This window comes from Drosophila biarmipes, chromosome 2L (genome assembly GCF_025231255.1).
Source record: "Drosophila biarmipes strain raj3 chromosome 2L, RU_DBia_V1.1, whole genome shotgun sequence".
In the NCBI taxonomy this organism is placed as follows: Eukaryota; Metazoa; Arthropoda; class Insecta; order Diptera; family Drosophilidae; genus Drosophila; species Drosophila biarmipes.
Genome location: NC_066612.1, coordinates 10,872,798 through 10,895,327, shown reverse-complemented (window position 1 = coordinate 10,895,327; position 22,530 = coordinate 10,872,798). Strand labels below are relative to the sequence as shown.

Genomic DNA, 22,530 nt, shown 5'->3' with positions numbered 1-22,530 from the left:
CCTTTGGATATTCAGCTCGAGAGCCATTTAAGCGGTTTTTTGCGCCACCAGCAGCCAGTGCAACCAAATTGAATCATCATTTTGCACCGCATCGCCTAGTTGTGTGGGTCACGCAGTTTAAAAATGAAGAACTCCGAGTGGGATTGGCTGATATCTCTCTCCACTGGGATGTCATGGGATTTTCGCAGTCATCCCACTCTGGTCTCTTATCTTCATCTCCAGCGAAGCGCATTAAAGGCTCGTTTGTCCTGGCCATGGCGACATGGATCGATGGGGCATGGAAGAAATTGGGTTAATGGAATATAAGTGAGACAAACGAAGAAAAAAAAACGCTTTTTGTCAATGCGATTTAAGTTGCTAGCTTGAGGACTAGTACAATCCTGAGTGCAAACTAGTTTTTCCGTAATAACTCCTCTATTGGGATTCGCTTTTAATAGCCAAACTTGCCAAATGTATCCGAGAAAATCGAGGCGGCAAAAGCCAGAAAAAGAAACATTGAAAAGAAAAGTTTTTTCTTTTCGTTCGGCTTGGAAAAGTCGGCTAAAGCCAGTCACCGTGCTTTGTTGTTGTTTACTTCATGTTTATGCTGGCCTTTTCTTTGGTCAAGCACAATTTTGCCATATTCAATTTTCCGCAAGCACACACCCCCCGTTTTCCTAGGAGCGAATAGCGAAAGTAGTTTCAAGCTGGTTTTTCTTCTTCCTCGGCTGTTTTTTTTTTTATTTTCTTTTTATTTGTGCCAGTTGTGCAGCTGCTGAGAAGCTGAGGGGCAGGGAATCGATGGGAAATAAAACGAGAGGGCCGGAAAAACCGGAAAAGCAACAGGCAAAATGTAAGTCAAGGTGTCACTGATTGCGATAAATTCCAAGTTTCCAATTGATGTCATGCTGGATAAATATAGATATTATTTTTGCAAAAAAATAGAAAATGTTTGTGATACAGCATCTCTTAATTCATATTTGGTGTTCTATTTATTTCATGCCCGAGAGCAAATAACACATATTAATTACAATCTCGTTATCCCCATTAAATGTACAAGCTTAATTGATTGCAACAATGGGATAATTGCTGTTTAAATGTCAAATGGATTTCCCAGCTCAGACTGCTTACTTTTCCTAATGACAACCCACAATTGTTCGTTTTCGTTTCGTTTTCATGTCAACCTATTTTCCTCACTTTCTTTAGATTCGGGAAATCTATTGATGCCACCTTTCGCTTATTTTCCAAGCAATTCTTTTCCCCTCGGGTTTTTAGCTTTGTTTAATCAGTTGCTGCGAGGGCTTTCCGCATTGTTGAACCGCAGGGACTGACGCTGGGTAAACCTTTGTACCGTTTTGTGGGTCAACTACTAAAATGACCCCTTTGGCCAAGGGCTCCCTCACTTTTTTCCCCAGTGCTGCAGGTCGTTCCCTTTACTCTGGCTTGATTCATCATGACGTTTGTGCGAAAAAAAGGAACGTAAAAAATCGTTGTTTAATGTTTACTTGAACATTCAGTTTAATTACCCAACCCGCCGTGCCCTTATAATGCTCGTTTTTAGAACCTTTGCAATTTATTTCGTTTGGAGGATTTTTTGCCAGATACTCTCTGGCTCTGTGTAATTTTCCGACAAACGTTTGGAAGTTGAGCCCGCATCCTGCTTTTATGTTTCTTATTATTTTATGATATATTCTTTTTCTGTTGGCAAGTTTTTAATTAATTTAAGAAGGGAATGGTAGCTGTAAGCTGTATAAAAACATGTATAACTATGTGAGTAGATATTATATTTTGTTATTATTATATTATTGTAGATATTTTTACTTAATACACCATTTTGTCTTATTGTTTTAGAGAAAAACACAAAAAATTTATAAATTGAAATGTACCTACTTCTGCTGTTATTTTTTGTTTTGGTACCACAGTTGTGCAATTTAGTTGGCAACACACACTCCATTAGGTTAGCAGACGGGCTTGATGGCCTCCGTTCTTGGTCCTAACTGGCAGACGAAAATTTCCTCTTAAGTAATGCAGTTATGCGTGCATCTGTGTGCGTTGTAAGTGCATTAAAAGGGGGCAGAGGGAAAGGAAAGGCTTTCTGTCGACCCCAAGCGACGCCTTGCATGCCATTTCCCTGTCGTCCTTTCTCGCTCTCCTGCCCATTTTTCCAGTCCATCTGCCAAAATAAATATGTTTGTGGCAGTCGCAGAGCAATCCTGCCACGCCCACACAAGTGCCACTTGCCATCAGTTAGGCAGTTGACTGTGGCATGTGCAAAAACGACTTTCAGCCATCAGGGCCACTGCAACAGTAAATGCATTACGGAAAACTGCAGCAAACACAGTGCCATACCATACCAAACCATACTATACCATACCATACCGCACTCAGGCCCCTTGCATAAATGCAATCAAACGTTAAAAGTATTAAGTGAAGGTAGTGTCCGAGCGTTGACAAGGAAATGAAAGAACTCGGAGGACTTTGAGGCCAGTCCTGCAGGCTGCTCCTGAGCTGGCCATAAACACATCTGAGGGGTGGCCAGCTCTGGTGTTGTTTCAATTTCCGGTTTTCAATTTAATTTCAATTGCGGTTATCAAATTGTTTCTTGGTTTTCTGCCTGCAATCGATTTTTAACGTTTTACAGGCAGGCTTCTATTTTTGGGGGGAAATATCTAACTAACATTGAGTCAAAGGAATACAACTTTGATTTTATGAAAAACATTTGCGATTTTCATTTAATAATTGTGATGGTTACCTTGATGTTTATAGCTCTACTAACTTTTTATTTTACTTCCCTTCTATCTTTCCAGGTCATGAACGACTTAACGAATACATATCCCACTACGAAACACTCAACTATGATCACGAGCACATCCGAGCTAGTCACAATAGAGCGCGACGATCAGTGACCAAAGATCATTATGTACATTTAAAGTTTGCATCACATGGAAGAGACTTCCATCTTAGATTAAAACGTGATTTAAATACATTTAGCAATAAGTTAGAGGTGAGTACTCCTAAAATATACTAAAAATAAGAAAACATTCTAACAACCAATATTTGCCCTTGCAGATTTATGATAGCAAAGGTCCCATTGATGTCTCCACGGATCATATCTATGAGGGCGAAGTGATAGGGGATCGTAATAGTTATGTGTTTGGTTCCATACACAATGGGGTATTCGAGGGTAAAATTATAACGGAACGTGATGCCTATTATGTTGAACATGCCAAACATTATTTCCCCACAAATCGCACGGCGAAAACACCACCAACAGCGACGACGACGACAGCTTCGTCGGCTCCGAGGAGCAACATCAGCACCGTAAAAAATACACAACCCACACGGCCTTTGCCCCGAAATAACAACAATAGCAACAACAACAGAACTGCCGTTGATAGTAAGACAGAAAACTTCATAAAGAAAATTGCTGAATCCACAGCGACGACCCAGCAGCTCCCAGAGAATTCCGATTCGTCGTCGTCGTCGCCGCCGCCGTCGACAACAACATTCCCACCCACAACGGAGAATTCCGAGGACGCGAGGGAGCACAATGCCGAGGACGAACTTGATTTTCACTCCATTATCTACAAGGAGTCACATGTCGAGGACGCCTACGAAAATGTGCGCGAAGGTAAGTCGAAATAAGTTTCGTACCCCCACACACTTTATCCACTTTTCCGCTTTTCAAAAGTAAGTTGCCGATGCAGAAATGAAAAATACCCTCGCACATTGTTAAATGTGATTTATTTGGCGGCTGCTTCTCGACTTTATTTTGTACTCAAGGATATTCTGTGCTGTTCCACATTCTGTTAAGGACGAAGGACACAACACAAGTCAGCCCTGAAATTGTTTGATAACATTTCGCTTCTGTTTTGACACCTGAGTTATGACAGTCGCGAGTCTGCCAGCTAATCATTTGTGCTGTTGTGCTGCTCATCTCCCCAGTTTTCTATCACTTTGTCAGCCGACACACTTTCGTGGGCGTGGCTGAGAAGAAAAGTGGCTAGGGTTCAGAAGTTTTTGAGCTTAACAACTTGTTTATCGGAGCAGTAAGAAATCTGGCTGTAGAGCTTAGCTAATGTCACGGTGGAAGATTCGACTAATGCGATTTGAAAGGAAAGTAAAAGGAAAATGTTTTTACTAAAAAAAGGAAACAGGTTCAGACTTTTGGACAGCCAAAACCTTACTTCGCACTGAACCAATTTAAAATATTTTTTCAGATTTTACTTTGTTTAAAAAACTATCGATTTTATCGATAACATGTTTCAAAATATCGATAGAATCATGCCGATAATATTCAAGCTGTACTTTTCGCATCAAGTCTTTTATAAACTTCTGGTTAAAACTTCTCATTTTAAATTTATTAGCGATTTTCAATTGGCATTATAATGTTTAATAGTTCCATTTAAATGAACATGAGCCCGAATGGGTTGTGTTAAAAAACTTTTTACTCATTTCGTTAAAAACTCTTTGCTTCAAGACAAGTTCCCATCGAAAGACAAAGTTCCACAAAATGCTGGCAGAATGTTTTTCCTGCCCAATTAGAATATGTCGACTGAAATTGAAACGAAAACTGAGCATACCGCAGCAGTTTCAGTTTTTCCCCGCCAATGGCGATGGAAACTTTGATCCGTCAGCTGTGCCGACAAAGGAGAGACAGAAAAACTTTCGTTCGACTGAAAACGGGCAACGTGGCCACGTGGTTTTTCATGGTTTATGCAAAAAGGCAAACCAGCGACTTCATTTTAAAAGCAAGCCACGCATGAAGCGCCGCATAAAGCGAAGAAAATAAGAGGAATATTCTCTCCCCGGTTCAATGGTCAATTTTTTTATGCAACCCGGCAACAATGGTGCAACCAAAGAAGGTGTGCCCCCATATAGTACTGCCATGTAGTCGCACACACTCGTACGTAATATGGCTGCAACAATGACACTGACAATGAAAAGTTGCAACTGAAAAACTGAGAAAAAAGAAGAGCGGATGCACCGCCGTTGTTATTGTGCAAGCAGCACCAACTATGACGACATTGGGTTCCAGACCGACGATTGCTTACACACATGCACAGAGAAAAATATGGCACTTCTTTAACTAGTTAATGTAATAGTAAGATATGTTCCAAAAAACGTCGAGTTTCAAAAGCCAATCATGATTTTTAAAATAATATAATATCACGCAATAAATCATGTATTAATAAAAATGTAATGTGTAATAATTTGCTGAAAAATGAAAGGATCTTAATATATTCGAAAAAACAACAGCTCTGAACTTTAAATTCCGAATATTAAAAATATCTATTTCGATTTTCAAACCTCAATATTAAATTTACATTAAAAACTCAAACCTAAAAATCTATATTTAGCAGTTTCATATATTTTAACTTAAGTTTGTAATAGTAATTTCTGAAAAAAAAATTGAGAAATAATTTAGTGACACTTTGTCAAGAAAAGAAACGGTTTTAAAAATATTTCAAAAGTATAATAATAGTTCAAAATATAAAATAAATCTCTAAAATTCAGTAAGATACAATATAGTTTTCATATAATGAATATGTGTATAATTTATGGACCCCTTTGGTTTTGTTTGTAAGCAAATCGATTTATTTTCTTGTGGTGCATCCAGCAATTTCCCCATAACAATGGGCGGCTGCCACGCCCAAATAAAGTTGTCGCTGTTCTTTTTTTTTGTTGCAACAAAAGAAGTAGAATCTAATGCATAGCTAAACAACTGAAATGGGAGCAATGGTGGGTATTTTGTTGAGTACTCGGGGCGCGCTTTGTTGGCCAACTTTTTCGACAATCTACACCAATTGTTGTTGCTCGCAAAAATTGTATGCAATTTGACATTCCCACATTTCCAGGGAAAACACACACGTGCACCAAACACGCACATGCACCAGGAGAATCATCAACAACACTTGACAAAACTATTGTCATGGGTGCATTTAGCTTAGTTGCATGTTTATCTATGCGTTTTCGGGGGCGTGGCGTAATCACTTTAATGAGCTCGCACTAAAAGCCGTTTACACAAGCCCATGCTCACCTGTCAGTTTAGTTGTATCAGCTATTTGATTGATGCAAATTAGTAATTCCGAATAAAACTGGCATTCCATTTTATTATACCACTGCCTTTTTTACTGTTCAATTAATTATTCTGTAGTTTATATTCGCCCAAGTATCTTGCTGCCCACACAATTAAGCTAATTAAAAGTACAACTCAATCAATTTCAATTAGGTATCGATTTTGCGGACTTGTTTGTTGGGTAAATTAAATAGATCAAAGACTTTTCTTAAAGTTTTTAAATTTAATCCCATTTCTAAGAAACGAGTTTGCCCATTTCCTTTTAGCAATACAACCTAACTTTGTTTCTCAACCGTTTGAGTGACTCAGGTCCCTCGTAAATGGCACAATTAAATGCCTGCAGTTGCCATGACCAGCGTGGAAAGTAAAACAGCGGTGTCAAAGGTCTTCAAATGGCTGTCATTGGTCACTTAGCCCGAAAGGGGGGGGTGTTACATAAACTTTAATTTATGAAAAGTGCACGGCGGTCTCCTTTGCCAGTCGCACGTTCTCTTACTCATTTTCTATTTATGAGTTTTTGCAAACCCCGGTTCATAGTTACCCACATTTTTCGCACGGTTTTCCCCTTGGTTTTTCCTTTTTTGATGGCCCCGGTCCAACTTTATTAGCTTCGCTGGGAACGCAACTGTGTCGCGAGGTGTTTATGCTTCTGGAGTTATCAAGAATTTTCACCCCCGCCGAAAGCCCCAGACTGCGGCCACCACACTTTTAATGCCATTTTAGCAGCATATTAACTTTTGTAGTGGAAATGAGCAGTCGTCGACGGACCCTAGATTACATTGTTGGTGTGTACACACTCATTCATCCGCTTTAAGGGGGTGGCAGCGGCGACAAGGGGTGCGTTAAGTGCGTGTTAAAACCGACCAAGCGGCGCACGCACATTGCTTATCCGCCCCTACATCCCACCACCCACCCGATACTCCCTGCCAACCCATTTATGGCCCCTAGCCTTAGCCCCCTTGCAAGGAGCCAAGTAACGAAGCGTGAGCGCGGCGACCCCCAGAAGCAGCCAAGGGGTTAACATTCGCCACAACACAAGTACTCAATTACACTGGGAGAAAATATTACTTTCGGGCTTAATGGAAGGGGATCAATCAATACTGATTATGTGTAAAAATCCTTAAAAAAAGGGGGCGAGTAACATAATGTAATGTATTATAATTTTATGGTTAGGAAAAATTTTAATTTAAAATTTTCAAAATTTTAGAGGTTTTTAGGTTTGATTTTCCTTAAAGATATAGCGAATATTATACCTCGTATATAAATTGGAAATTATAGCTTCGTTTTGTTCAAAATAATTATAATTTGCATTAGCTTGGTTTCTAAAATAATATTTAACATGTTTTTAAAATAAAATATTTAATTTTTTTATAGTTTTGATGTTTAAAGAAGACACAAGTAAAACAAAAGAAACTAAATACTTTAGAAGAAATTTAAGTAATGAAAATTAAATTTTTATGTATTTCCTCTATATTCCTTTTAGCAGTTTTAGATATACCTGATTAATTTTCACGGTTATTATTATATTTCTAAGTGCACTCAAGTGCAATGTGTTCTTGAATGCTGCCTTAGCTGCTGCTGCCTGGAAATCACAATTTATACACAATGTTGTAATATAATTTTTGCACACCAAAACAGAGAGCAACTCAAGTGGCACATTGTTTGCTGGCGTCACTGTTGCTCCTTGTGTAGTCCTCCTCACCAGGACCTCCGCTCCACTCCTCCGCCATTCCCAACCCCTTTTCCGGTTATCCTTGGGCCCTCGAGTGCATTGACCATGCCTGCGGAAACTTTATGAGCAGTCGCTGCAAGTGCCATAAATGCAATGCGGCTCACATTTATTTACGACTATTTGATTGCACTTGCTATTGCTATAACACTATGCAAATTTATAGAAAAATGCCTCTCGCACAACAGCCGGCCCACTCCTTTTGGGCCCATTAACTTTTGCTGCGAACTGTGAACTCATTGGCGCATAAATGTCAATGACACGCAGATGTTTTTAAACTCAATTAATTTTGAATTGTTTAAAATGGTTTTCAGCGAATAAGAGTAATAGTTGCGGCGGCTTAAACTTTGAACAAATGGCATTTTTGCAGATGATGTAACTTTTTTGTGTAACGAGTAGTGTGGAATTTATATATATTTGTTAAATGATTTCCCATTAAATGGGAATTTGAAAAATGGGTTGGTATGAATCGAAATCATTAAAAAAATGTTAATGAATGTTTATTAAATGTTTCCAGCGAACCTTGAAGACGAATAAATAGAAAGTTTTCCCAAATTTTAAGTGATTCTGGGAAGCACATTTCCAATGAAAACTGGCCTCGTCGGCCGAGCAATTGATTTAAATTTTCCCCACCCTTGTGCGGCTCGCTATGTTGTGTTGTCATGAATATGTATCAGTCAACGATGCATGAAATAAGCAGCCAAAAATACATAAATACAGGATTTACGCCGCGTTTCGATAACGATGATGCCGCGGGGCAATGTTGACGCTGGCATAACATACAATAATTTCCGGTATTTGATAGCGGCAACAGCCGCGGCAGCAGTGGAAGGAGTCGCCCTGCACAGAAGCAGCGAGTTTGCAATTGTAAACAAACAAATTTCATGCTAGGTTGCACAAGAAAGTTCACCCGCCAGCAGTTGTACACCCCATAGTTCTTTTGATAAGGGAACGATGGATAAAGCGCACAAAAAGTGCCCAAATTGACATGCGACAGTCATGGCCGGAAGTATTTCTTTTTCGCTCTCTGCATTTTTGTTGAGTACTTTTTGAGATACTCTGGGATGGAAAAGAACAACCTTAGTAAAGCAAATCAAATGGGAAAAATACAAATGCTTTAGGTCTATTTTCAGTATATTTTCCATTTATGGACATAAGTACTAAGATCTTAAAAAAAAAATACCATAAATGTTAACCAAGTATATGTCATAATCCTATAAAATATCAAATATTTTCAATAATAAATTCCATAAATGATTACCTAATATATTTTATGATCCTAAAAAATAGGATCTATCAAATTAATCTCTAATCAGGGTATCTGCTGGTCTCAAGACTTAACTATTGCGTCTAGACCCTATAGATTTTTGTATTTTTTTTTTACCGAATCGGATTGAAATCAGACTGTGGCACTGGAGCCAAGCGACGACCATGTTAATTGGCAACGCTGCCGGCTGAAGTGGCTCTGAAAAGGGGGCACAGATATTGAAATCAAATGCGTTTTAGCACAATGCCCTCCCCTCCCTGGCGGTGGAGGCAGTGGTCGTGCTGGGTCTGCTCCGCTGCCACGGAGTGGGTGGATGACCCCTTCAATTTGCCTGGCCAGCTGCGGTTGGATGAATCCATTTTGCATGCGTGGCGACATGTGTCAACTTCTATTAAGTTACGGTTGGTCATTCAACCCGCGGTCACCGACAGTCTCTCCAGCAATTTTTCTGACTCTGCGGTCGGCAGTTATTTGCCAGGGGAGTGTGTTGGAGCTGCGGAAAGTGCACAAAGTTCCTTTTATTCTGCATTTGGACTTGTCAAGTTGGTCTAGGGTGAGTATTTATTTAGAATGCCGTGGTGATAAATGGTTTAGGGAGTAGAAGGATAATAGAATGATTATATTAAAATGATTAAACGAAAAATCAGGGTGCATATAACAAACTGTGAGGTAAAATTTAAAATTCAGACATTGTTTATTTTCAACAGAAAAAATAGCACATAAATATTTTAAATTTGATTGTAAAAGTTTTATTATTGAAATGTTGATGAATTAAATATTAAGAAATATTACTTGAACTCAAAGTAGGGAATTGTTTTTACTGGTGTGGAATCAACGTGTCATTGTCAGTTGTTCTATAGTTATTTTCAAGATGTCTAGTTACTTCCACTTAACCTCCTTCCTTTGGGATAATTTGCCGATTAACCAGCTTCCTTTCGAAACTCTCTGCCACATGCGATACGCTTATAATTTAACCATAATAGTACCCCTTCCCCTTAATTGGCGGTGGAATGTTCACCAATCAAATCCGAACCTAAATCCAAATCCAAATCCGAGTCCGAACATGCAAATCAACAAGCCAGGCATCGCAGTCAGTTTCCTGTCTATTGCATGGAAAGGGCAACAATTGAACTGGACGAGCTAATTACAAAGCAGCTCACCAGAAATGGGTCATCTGCATCGTTAGCTCGTTGAATCGACTGCTGCAAATGCTGCTGCTGAATCTCAATTCAAATCTGACCGCATAATTACAATGCAAAAGTCAACAAAAATCAAGTGCACACAGACGGACAGCACAGAAAGTGCAATTAGAAGTGACAAATTACAACTGGCAACAAGAAGCAATGGCAAAAACTGGCAGATGAACAGCATACGCATGTGTTTTGTATACAATGCATAATAAAATTCAGAAAACTGTTTTAATTATTATCATACTTCAGAGTCGTTATGTGCGAGCCCTGCCGCCCTTTTCACCCCTCGTTTTTTTTTTTGCTTTTTTTTAATACTTTTTTAGCTGACATGATAAAAATTTGTATTGCACAAAACTTTTATTTGGTTTTTATTTTGCCTGCTGTTTGCCAACCGCACAACAATTGCATTTGATGGAGAAAGGGGCCTCCGCTGGTATGGAAATTGCGGTTAATTGAATTCACTGAACAGGGTTCAGAGTCAGCTGCTACTGCCGTTGACCGCTGCCCCATCTGAATGGTGTATTGCCCGCACCCTCCCAAACTGCCATATGTGGAAATTAATTGAAGTTGTGCAGTTTTATGGGGTTTCAGACCGCTGACCAACGCAGAACAGCGACAACAACGACAACGACAACTACAACGACAACGACAACCAAAATCTCGCATGACTAACTTTTTATGCTCGCTCCTCCCCCAAACTATGCGTTACTTTTTATGAGCACTCCGAACTGGTTTTTATGAGCACACTACAGCCACCACCTCAAAAATGACAGTGTCCACAGTGTTTATTATTTTTACGCTTTACTTTTAATTGACATTTGTCCAAGGATAATGAATCTCTGATATGCAACATGCCAACTTTTCATATTTCATGTTTGGTTAAATCTCATGCCCCGGGTGCTTTTGAACTTTAACACGAAGTGGGTTTTGCATTCATTGTCAGTTGGTGAAGGTTGATAAGGGCTGTGTTTCAAGACCATTTATATAAAGCAGAGGCAAAATAAAGTATATTTATGAAATTACAATATTCATTCTTCTCCCTTTAATATATATTTATTTAGTTGATAAAAAAAGTAATATGGTACTTCAGTTTTACGATTTTCCTAATAATTACATTGTTTTATAGTTCGAGATACTTTTTAGCGGAGTTTTGAGATACTGAATACGTCCTAAGTATTCGCAAGTTTCTCTTCAGTTGCTCTTTATTATCACACATAGTCTAAAATCCATGATATTATGCTCATGTATTTAATTATGCTTATTTATTTAATTCTCTAAAAATAATATTTAAATATTTCGTACTTGGTTTATTAAATGTTTTCTTTTTTTAGTTGCTTTATGAAGGACTTTCCATTTTGTGACTGTTTCATAAGTAGTTGCAAGACCCTCTTCAGTCGCTCTTTATTGTCTCACAGAATATAAATTCCATGATGTTATGTTCGCTTCCACGCTGTTGCCCTCGACTCTGCATAGTCATGCTCCTAGCTTCGAGGTCCGGATTTATCCATAATGTCGCCTTGTTGGACCCTGCTTTTCCCTTTTTTAGAACTCGTCTGTCTGCCAGTCTGGCTCTTTCTCCTCGCGACGGCTTCTTGTGATACACTTCGTTTGGTTTCGTAACTCGTACCCCTTTGATGTTGTTTTTCCCAATGGGTTTTTGTTGCTGTCGCCGTGTTCAGTCTGTGTGGCGTGAAAATTCAAATTAGATTTTAAAATTTAATAAATGTTTTGGGGCAAATGAAAATGCGCCATGGCCAACGCACCTTGCCCTCCCACCTGCTATAACCTTCCGCTTTTCCAACCTATTGCGAGTGCAGTTCAGAGCAGTGAGCGTGAAAACATTTCGCCACATTTAAGTCGCTTTTAATGGCTTTTTTGTCTAGCTGGAATGGCCTGGCCATAGACCTCCGCCACCCCCATCGCATCATCTAACAAAAACACACCTGACGAAGCTTCCCAGCCATGACATTGCGTTGTTGTGCCACTTCAACATCTGAGATCGCTTTTATTTTTCAGCAGCTATTCCGGGCTGGGGTTGCAACTAGATTGCACATTTGTGTTGCATGCCACTTTGATTGCCTTGCCGAAATGCAGCATGTCTGCGAATTGGGTGGCTGTGGCAGATATGTCACGATAAAGCAATCTGTCATCATAATCGTCCGATATGGCTATGAAATGATGAGGGATTGCGTCTTCCACTCCATTTAATGTAGTCATCGCAAAACGTGACATTTTCGACAGAAACAAGGACATGTAGACTTTTTTAAAGGACTACATTGCATACATCTCATCAAAAAATACCGACACGTTTGATTATTTTTATTGTGAACAATTTATTGCTGCTAGTTATACTTCTGACTTTTGCTCAAATATTTTGTTGAACAATTATAGGCCAATACTAAAAATGCACTTTTAACCGCCATTTTTCACATTTTGCAGTCATTTTTAGCATCCAGAAAAACTGATGAAACAGCAAATCGAATAAAGAGAAAATTGATGGAAATTAAATTTATGACCACCATAATTTCTATGCCATACTCTGTGGATCCATCAATTTTATCTGAACAGGTAGACGTAGACAGACGAATTTATAAATATTTTATGCTTACGTCAGTTACGAAGAATGATCAAAGGAAAAGGTTTTAGGGAGCAACAAGGAATACAGCTTTATTTATTTAAGTGGCGACTGACAAATACTTAGTGATTAGTTTTTGAAAGTTTAAAATATTTGGGTTAGTAAAACTAACGATTTAGGGAACTTAAAATTCTAAACAATTATTATTATATTTTTCAATATACACTAAATGTCTTATATACTCAGAGTTTCAAAATCAAGGGGTACCAATAGCAAAACCGCATCATACGAACATATCTGGACGAAATGAAACGGTGCAACGATTTTATTGACGGGATGGAATGGTATAATCGGGGGTGGAATGGAATGGCTTGGCCTGGGGGGGGCGTGTGGATGTTGAACAATTCAATTTACCACAAACTCGTTATTTTGGGGAATCCGGTCAGGGGCTCCCATGAATCGTATCCCGTACCCCATAACCCGAAACCCGAAGCCCGTAACCTCATGCCCGTATCCACAGCTCCGAAGCTCCGACACCTGGACTGCGGACACCGCTCAAACCAATAATTGTTGCCGACGGGTATGGTGGTCCGTACACCACCGAGTGCAGAGTGCAAAATGTATTTAAAATCTGTCGCCGTCATCAACGAAATGGGGACATTTTCTGGTTTTTTGGGTGGGGGCCTCACCGCCCTGCGAATCTGGCAAATATTTATGCAAATGTTTGGCTGCAGTGTGCTGTTGCCACTCTTATCCAAACTGTCCAGGTGACAGCAGCACAACGCAGGTGCGTCAGAGTTGGGGGACTCCACGGGTAGGACAGGTCCAAGGTTTCGGGGTGTGAGTCGTTCGTGATTCTGTCTGAGAAATATTAAATTAATCGTTGTGGCTCGTCGCACACAATGGTATTTCTGTCCCCTTTAATATGGAGTATTTATTCTTTAAAATGCTAAGAAAGATTTAACTTATTTGAATGGCTCAGCAGGCTTCGTAACCCATACTTTCTCATTATAAAATGAAGCAAATAAAATTACTTTGTTTATTTATTTTGTCTTATGCGCTTGAAAGATAAAATCAAAAGCAAATACAAATATTTACACCAAAGCATTTTCTATTTGCTCTAGAGGTGCTTTTCAATTTTAGTAATACATTCTGCAAATATATTTGATTTTATATTTCAAATAAATTACTCGGAAAATGTTTTTGGAAACACAAGCTGGTGTAAACAGTCGGATGAAAAATGGCAACCAAAAACTATCACAATCAAGAGTTAAACAGAAGTTTATAATGTCAGGCGGCCACATGGCGTATGCGTAATGTGGCCAAATAGATTTTACCAGGCTTACATGACTCAGACAGTGGGGGGTGGGCATGTGGAATTAGGGCTTGTATATATTTGTGAATATATGCAACATGACAAACGTCAGCCAATGTCTTGAAGCTTCATCCGAGAAGCAGGACTGCCTGCAGTTGATGTCCTTGCAACAGCTGCAATACCAGACGAAATTTAAACAATTTTAAAATGTTCACAAGCACACATGCCCATCTGCCGCCCTGTTGACCAAGGACATTGCTCTCTAGCCAACTCCGAAATATGCATAAATCTTGTGTTGAAAATTTATATTTACATTTTGCTCGTGCTATTTAACAACATTTGGTCAGGACGACGAGCAGGCCAGGCCTGCATTATGGGGCTTCGGGTCCTCTTCAGTTTCTGCGGCTTCCGAAAGTTTTGCGCTTTAACACTTTGCACTTGTCCACTGCAATTTGGGAGGATGTTCAGCTGGCGGCTACAAGTTGTTTGTTTTATTACAAGTGCCAAATAATTTAACTGCTAAAATATTAAATTTCCCTTTGAATGGCATCGTCCGTGTATGTGTGAGAGAATATATTTATATATGATCGTAAATTTGTTAGTGACCAAGCGCCTTGGGAGCCCCGAGTGTCAGTTCAATGGGCCATTTGGGGAATCTGTTTGTACGCACAGACATCTATAAATACGCACATGTTTGAGTTTAATTAAAATGGACAATTGGTTTGGGGCAGTGCCGGGCCAAATAGCCCAGCGCAAACAAATACGGACAAAAATATATACATATAATTTGATCGGAGGACCAGAATAACCAAATAGTCGAGTGCCAGCCCACATGCAGTTATTGCCTTCAATAGGCTCTAATTAACATGTCCCCCATATTCAGACTGTGGGTTGCGGGAAATCTGAGACTACAGAACATCATCCTTGGCTCCTTGCATCCTAAGACGAAGCGGACGGCAACAGGAAGGGGAAACGGGCAATGAACACTTCATTCAGCAAGTTTAAATTGAAGTGCAATTTGCGGTTGGAAGGGGTTCCAAAGACACTACGCATACACTTGAAAAAAAGAGTTTCTATGATATAAACACTAATTTTTAATATTTTCATTTATAACAATCAATCTATTTAGAACATCTTGATTTTAAGAAATACTTAATTATTAATAATTACGTATGGTGTGGAACTTAGGGTTGCGAAAACAATCGATGGTGCTATCGATAGTAGCGATGGTTGACAAATTGACAATATTATCGTTCCAGAAAAAAATATTTTCTGCGAATTTATGGTATATTTAAAAAAAATAAAGTAGTATATTGTGGTATACTTTTCCAAGCCTTTCGAAGTTTTCCACTTTAAGGAAAAGCACAATTAAAAAAGAAGTATGTCAGAGGTGTGGACTCTTTTCTTGACAAGTTTTCGGCTAAGTGCAAAAAATTTCGACACTATCGAAAGTACATCGATACTCAAATACATCGATAGTATCTACTATCGATGATTTTTCAACCTAATGGAAACTGTGTTTTGTCAAGTGCACATTTATACCAGCAACCTGTAAGTTCTTTGGCGACATCAACCATCGATTATGGTTGGCAACCTCTCCAACGAAAACTGAAAAACAGGATAGGATGGGAAAATCTGACAGAGACGGGCATTGTTAGACGCCCGCTGGCTGTCATGCGGTCCTTTTTAAGTGCTTTACGGGTTATTTTCGGGACATTGGTGGGCGGCATTTCCGAAGGGTGTCAGACACTTGATAATGACGATGGCAACGACAACGACAACGGCGACGGCAACTCTGTTGTCATAGGCGACTGTAACTGCTGCCAAACACACAAACAGGTTCTCATGTACCCTGTGGTTCGGCAACGTAGCAGCCTCTCAAGTGCTCCAATTGAATTTGAAACAAGTTCAAAATTGTTCGCATTGACCTGAGAGTCCCAAGTGAATTTGACTTTGTCCAACAGAAATCCAGGGTATTTACGCTTGTTTATAGTCAGACAAAATAGGATATTGGCTTAAAATAAGATATAGCTTTTTAAATTAAATAAAATAGGAAAAAAGGCGATGAGGTAAAGGTACTATTTAATAGTCAGGCGATAAATAAGTCCTAGCCAAGAAGATTTTTGGAAAGCCATGCTTTATAAGCCGAGAAACGTGTTAAGCCCCGGCACCTCATAAACCCATCAGCTCCAACAAAGTTGGACAACATGACAAAGAGCATAATGCACTACTTAACAGTAGATTACGTCGGAGAACCTATAGACAGTCCTTAACCACAGCCATAAACCACTTTTATCATGGGCCAGCACGAAGACTCTCACTTCACATTCCCCGCAGTACACCGCCCACCCATCTTTACTGTCCATCTTTATTTCGACTGGTCGACTTACTTGGCTGGCTCTGCCTCTTTTGGCCAAATGGACAGGAAACTCCTTTCTGCTTATCTGTCGTCTCCCTCTGGCCAAAGGCAGTGCCGAAAGCCGAAATTCCAACCCAACCGGCCAAGTAAATATTTCCAGTTTTCGGCCACAAATGCAATTGGGCTTGATGATATTTGTTGCTTCCGTTTTGGTTTGCAGTTGAGGAAATGAAGCTAGTACAGTTATTTTGTACAGGGAGATACAATTTAAGCTTGAAAGATAGGTTGCAGATCCTAATAGAAATTAGAGGGTATCTTAAGTAGGTAAAAGCCAAACAAAGTCCTGTAATAAATTTAATATTAGTCTTCCTAACTTTGTTAACCTTTTATATTATATATATGAATAATATTTTAATTTATATTCTACAAGTAGCTTAAAAAATCGTTATAATCCAAAACACACACCTTGTTTCTCCCAGTATATAACGTTACTTTCGGCTGACTTTGCACAACACTCTATTTTGTCAATCACTATCAGTTAGGCCATAAGTTCCATATGTCCTAACCGGTTTTCTGCAGCCCTCTTCAGCCTGTCCACCTGTCTCTACATGGATAAACTATATATAAAGTGTGTGGATGCGTGGGTGCTTGTATATATGTACAACCGCATAGGGTTCTCCATTTATTTTATGGTCGAACTGCATGCAATGGAAATTCCCAACAATTTGATGTGGCCCCACCTCCACGCTTTTTTCACCCCACACCTCTACACACCCAGGGCATATTGGGAGGCCACATTCTACGGATTGGGTGGTTCCAATATCCCCAACCATTTGTGCATTCTCGACTGTCTTATCAGTGCCAGTGCCTTGGGCACTGAGCTCCCAACATAGTTTAGCTTAAAATTCCAGTTCGTGTTCAAGGGAAGAGGAGACTCCTTTACGAGAATACCTCCTATAGCATTCTATACCTCCTGTGTGCACGTGTGTTCAATGTCAGTCGCTTGTCCCGGTGGAAGTTTGTGCTCTGTGTGACAAGTCGACATATTTCTCTGGGTTTTTGGCCCCAGCCTTGTTGATATTGCACTCTGGCTTGCATGCAAAACGCTGCCTATAAGAGCTGGAGCAGCTGGAGCAGCTGGAGCAGCTGCACCGGCAAAGGAGCAGGTCAAAAGCCAAACAGTTGCACTGTCGAATGAACTTTTCTAATTCCATGGGCAAAGCAACCGGAGGAGAGCCACTAACCAACCTCTTCTCCGGCCCATCCACACAGAGGAGCAATCAGGCCGGCCGGAGTCCTGTGGCTCTTTTCCATTTGCCTGACAGGGGAAATTATTCCGTCGTTAATTAGTGCCCGATACAGAAAAGACGAGGCCGTACATTTGGCTTATTTCTAGACCATTTAGGGGCTGCACAGCTATGTCGTTTAGCAACATTTTTTCTCCCCTTCATTTGCCCCAAAGTCATTCGGGGAGACATCACCATCACCATCAGCATCATCGTCATCATCATCGTTTCGATCATGATTGTAGTCGTCCTTGTCATCGGTCGCCTTCAGTTTGCACTTGACCACAAATTGCTTGGCTACCGTTTGCTTTGCCTTCTAACTAAGCTTTTGTCGTTCAACTTCAACGTCCATTCGCACAGAAACAAATTTTGTTTATCTTTTCCTGGCACTTGAGTTGAGTTGAGTTGAGTTGGGCTGAGTGCAAAGTTACGGATGATTGGTATTGGAGATGCGGATGCGAATGCGAATCCGAGTTCGAATGCCAAGTGGGGTTTTAACAGCTGCGACAATTAGACTTCTACCTGCCTGCCCTGCCCGCCTGGCTTTCGGAAGGAAGCCCTGCACTGAATAACTTGATTTGAGCTGATTGTGACAGTTTCTGGGCTTCCCAATACAAGTCAATCAAGATTTTTGTTTGAAAAATATATACAAACTAAGAAAGTTTAAGATAAAGAATGAGAATCAATTTATTTATTTGTTATCGCTATTTTATTTAAATTCTTTTAAGAACTATCAACAGATATCCTATAAAGAAACCTCATAGAAAACCTTGCTAAGCTAAATATAAATAAATTATTTTGTGGTCAAACTGTTGCCTAAACACAAAAGTTCTAAGTCACCCGGCATATGTAGAAATCTGGTGATAAAACCGCATGCATATGTATCACTATTTTGATCAGTGGTATTTAATATTAATGTGTTCTTGTTAGGCAGAGAAGAAAAACCCACGGAAATGAGTATCGTATTCGGGAATGGGTGTGGGTGGTGTAGGTTTTTTTTGTGCCACAAGAACGACACAAGTCCGAGGCAGAAAAACTAATTTGTATGCGGAAGGCAGCGGGTGTCGCCGGAACGGACGGACTTTCGTTCTGTCGGACGTTTTGTTTTGCTTCTGCCAGGGACGCGGCCAAAATGCGTAATCTGTTTCTTGCCCATTGCGAGTGTGGCTTTATGCGAAAGTGCCAAAGCGCAGGTGACGACGGTGACGGCGACACTTTTTCTGCCAAAGTGTGACAACAACGCAAGGCTGTCGCCACGGGCAGAGGGCATTAGTTATCCATGTGGGTGTGGGAGGAAGGCAGGTCAGGGATGTGGACCTTCAAGACTCGGTCAAACTTGGTAGAGGTTTGAAAGCGTTAAGAACTCATTAGCCAATCGAAATGGGGACTTTAAAGTTATGAAATATTATTTTGTATTTGGAAATAAATATTATTAACAGAAATCAAATGATGGATTATGATGATCTCTTTTAAAAAATCAATTTAATTTCGAAAGCCCAAGATTATGTTCCCTTTTTCCATTTCTGAGAGTTTCCATATAGCTGTCTTGCTCTTAGCTAGAGAAAAATTTTTAAACGCTATTTCGCTCTTTTCTTAATTTTTTGATTTGACAAAATTTTTAAGGAGGAATATTAAAACTTTTTAACTTACCACGAGAATATTATAGTCATCGTATCTTTTTTCAATATTCTTTAATTTTCTACGATAATTTTAAACCTAATAAATTTATCATGCGAATATTAAATTGATCATTTAGTGCTTTTTCGGAGTAATTACAATAATGATTTCCATACAACGACATGAAATCTGCGAAATTAATTCAAGTAAAATGTAAACGTGCCTAAAAAGTTCCTTTAAAGCACCCCAATCTCCCTTTTGCCCATAGCGTTTATCGCCGAACAATTGCGCAAATTAAAACATTTTTAATTAAGGCAAATATAAAAAGCGTTACAATTGTCGGGTAAACAAATTAAGACTAAATGTGCTCATGAGAATGAGGGGAGGGAACTGAATAAACAAAGGAAGAAATGATTAAATAAATAAACAGCAGCGGGAACGGTAACAACGTGGTAATCAAATCATTTTCAAAATAAAAGCAAATTAGGGAAAATTGTATGAATTGTGCTACCCGACAGCCACGCATCAAAAGCCCAGCAGAAGCAGGAGCAGTGAGCATTTTGCGATGATTTTCACTTGTTAATGCAAAAGCAACGCCGGCAGCAAACACGCACATGCCACGCCCATTTAATGTACGCCCACATCTGGGCCCACAGCGTTTATTGCGCCCAGTTGTATGCTATATAATTTTTTGGTGCTTTTCCGGGGAAAGCACTTGGATTTTAGATTTTCGTCGGGGAATCGTTAAAATAAAAGTATGGGAAAATGGCGGGATATGAAATATTTTTATAATCCCCCTAAATGTAATTTTATTCTACAAAAAACAAGTCGCTTAATGAAGAATTGAAGCTTAATTTGTTTTAATTAACAATATTACAATAATTCCGCTTTACAAATTTTAAGGTAAATATTAAATATTTTTTTTCAATGCTCTTACTTTAAACACAGTTGTAAATTTAATGCAATTTTCCCATTTATTCATTTACTTCATCAAGGGTAAGGGTATTCAACCTCTTGGTTGCAACTCTGTGTGTGCATGAACTTTTGTTGCCTCAAATATTTGGTGTTCCTTATTCAGTTAAATTTTTTGCTTTTTTGGCTTTTCCCTTTTTTTTTTAAAGCGTCGAAATTGTGTAAAGCGTCTGTTATGGCCTTTTGGGGTGCTGATTCAGTTTGGGTTCCTTGGGGGTGGGCTTGAATGCTCTTTGTGTGTGCCTGTGTGTGTGTGTGTATTTATGGCGTCTTTCGCCCTCAATTTCATTTGCAATTGAATTTGGGATTATTTTTCATTTTTGCTTGCGCATCTCGCACACACTCGCACCGAAAGCAAAGGCCACAAGTGGCTTGAATGGGACCATGCCCGTAATTGGGAGACGAAAGTGGGCGGAGGGGCGTTGGGGGAGTGGCACGCAGGATCAAGAAAGGAAGTTGGGGCAAGAGCCCGGCCACGAAAGCCGCTTGCATGTCTGAACGTCGTTTGTCTCCAGTTCCGACTCCAGCTACATTTTTCTTGCTCCATCTTTTTTCCATACCCTTTAGTAAAAGGATTTTAGGCATTTTTTATCCTTATAGATTCCTATTGATTTAGCTAAAGTTAAAAAGAATGCATAGATTCGAAAAATTATAGAATTTCTGTTATTTTTTTAATTAAAAAATAATTATATTGACCAAAACCTTGCCGTATTAAAGAGCATAAAAACAACTTTAATATAATAGCTGTAAAAAAATTGTTGGAAAATTGTCTTATAAAAAAATTTAATAATCAGGTTAATAACCAAAATTTCTAGTAAAATTAAAAAATACATTTTGCATTTAGAAGATAAAATCAACATAAAAAAAATGTATAGGATGAAAATCCAGAATAATACCCTACTTTGGCATTTAATAAAAGTTGCGAGTTCTTATTAAAATCCAATCCCCAGGGTATCTTATAGTTTTACCACTCTACTCAAAGCCTTCTTTATTTCCCTGCTATTTTTTTTGTAAGGCTGCCAGGACGACAAAACCCAAGCTGCCCTGAGCTCGACTGAAGGCAACGGAAGTTGTAAAATTCATAAGTCGGGCGAGCGCGCGCGTGGCTTTTGTTCAATTGGCGCAACAAGAAAAAAGGCCACAAGGAAGAAATAATACAAATAAAATAAAATAAAATGCTACGGCAAAAAACACGTAAAACATCGAAGAAGCAGTGCGAAATCTTGTACAAGTGCAAGCGTCGATCTGGACTCCAGTAAAAAGATGACACAAAAGTGCACTTTAATCTTTGTGCAGAAATCTCGACGAGTCGCTGGGCGATGCAGTCAAAGCTAAAGCGAATATGATTGAAGTGCCTCCAGAGGGGGCGGTGGAGGGGCAAAAAGGGGCCAAAGGATGTGCCAGAGGCTCTGCGAGGAATGTGTGACAGCAAATGAAGCCAGTGTCGAGTGCACTCAGAAATACAACAAATGCGATTACGGATTTTGTTTTAAAGAACTTTTTGTAATTTAATTTTCTTCTTTGGCTTTTATAATCTTGCAAAAACTTGTATAATAGCTTAGAAAAAAAATGTGATGTATGTTCTTCTTATCAGAACATATTTTTTTATTTTAGGATAAACAAAATATTTATTTGTACTAGAAGAATTGTTAGTTAAATTATTTAAAAGTTATACCAAATAAATGGTAGAATATTGTGAGTGTTATTAAGGTAGTTTTCGTAAAGCTTTGATTCTTGGATTCCTGTAGATAACTTAAAAAATATATCTTGAATATATACCAGAAATTACTTTTATAGGAATTAAATGCAATAAATGGAGAATGTCAAATTATATAATGAAATACCATTTATAGTAATACATTAAATGGACCTAAAATCCCTAAACGCTTTCATCTAACTTTAAAATTGAAGTACAACATTTTTAAGCAGATACGGGTTTGGTAAATCTGAAAGATACTTTTCTTTATATCATAGGCATAACAAGCAATTTTTGGGTAGCAGGCATTGTTGTCCTTTAGCTAATCCTTTTGATTGCCAATCCTGATCTGGAGGATTTTCTCTGTGTGTAGGGAAAGGAGTTTTCCTGGAGCAAAGAAGCCAGGCATGGTGGGAAAAAGGGCAGAGGGCAAAAAGCAGGCGCTGAGTGGCGGGGAGAAATTGGA

At 39.1% G+C, this 22,530-nt stretch overlaps 1 protein-coding gene across 6 annotated transcripts in view; it reads left to right on the top strand.

Annotated features, from left to right (window-relative positions):
- LOC108032581 (disintegrin and metalloproteinase domain-containing protein 10) overlaps positions 1 to 22,530 on the top strand; it is an 89,104-nt gene that overhangs the window by 54,493 nt on the left and 12,081 nt on the right. For all 6 annotated transcript variants that reach the window (XR_006368275.2, XR_007763585.1, XR_001768625.3 and 3 more), the window contains exons 4-5: positions 2,787 to 2,983; positions 3,049 to 3,610. Coding sequence is in view for 2 of the 6 variants with exons in the window: in XM_017106485.3 (XP_016961974.1) it covers positions 2,787 to 2,983; positions 3,049 to 3,610 (759 nt within the window). In the remaining 4 variants the exon portion in view is untranslated. The remainder of the gene's footprint in view (positions 1 to 2,786; positions 2,984 to 3,048; positions 3,611 to 22,530) is intronic.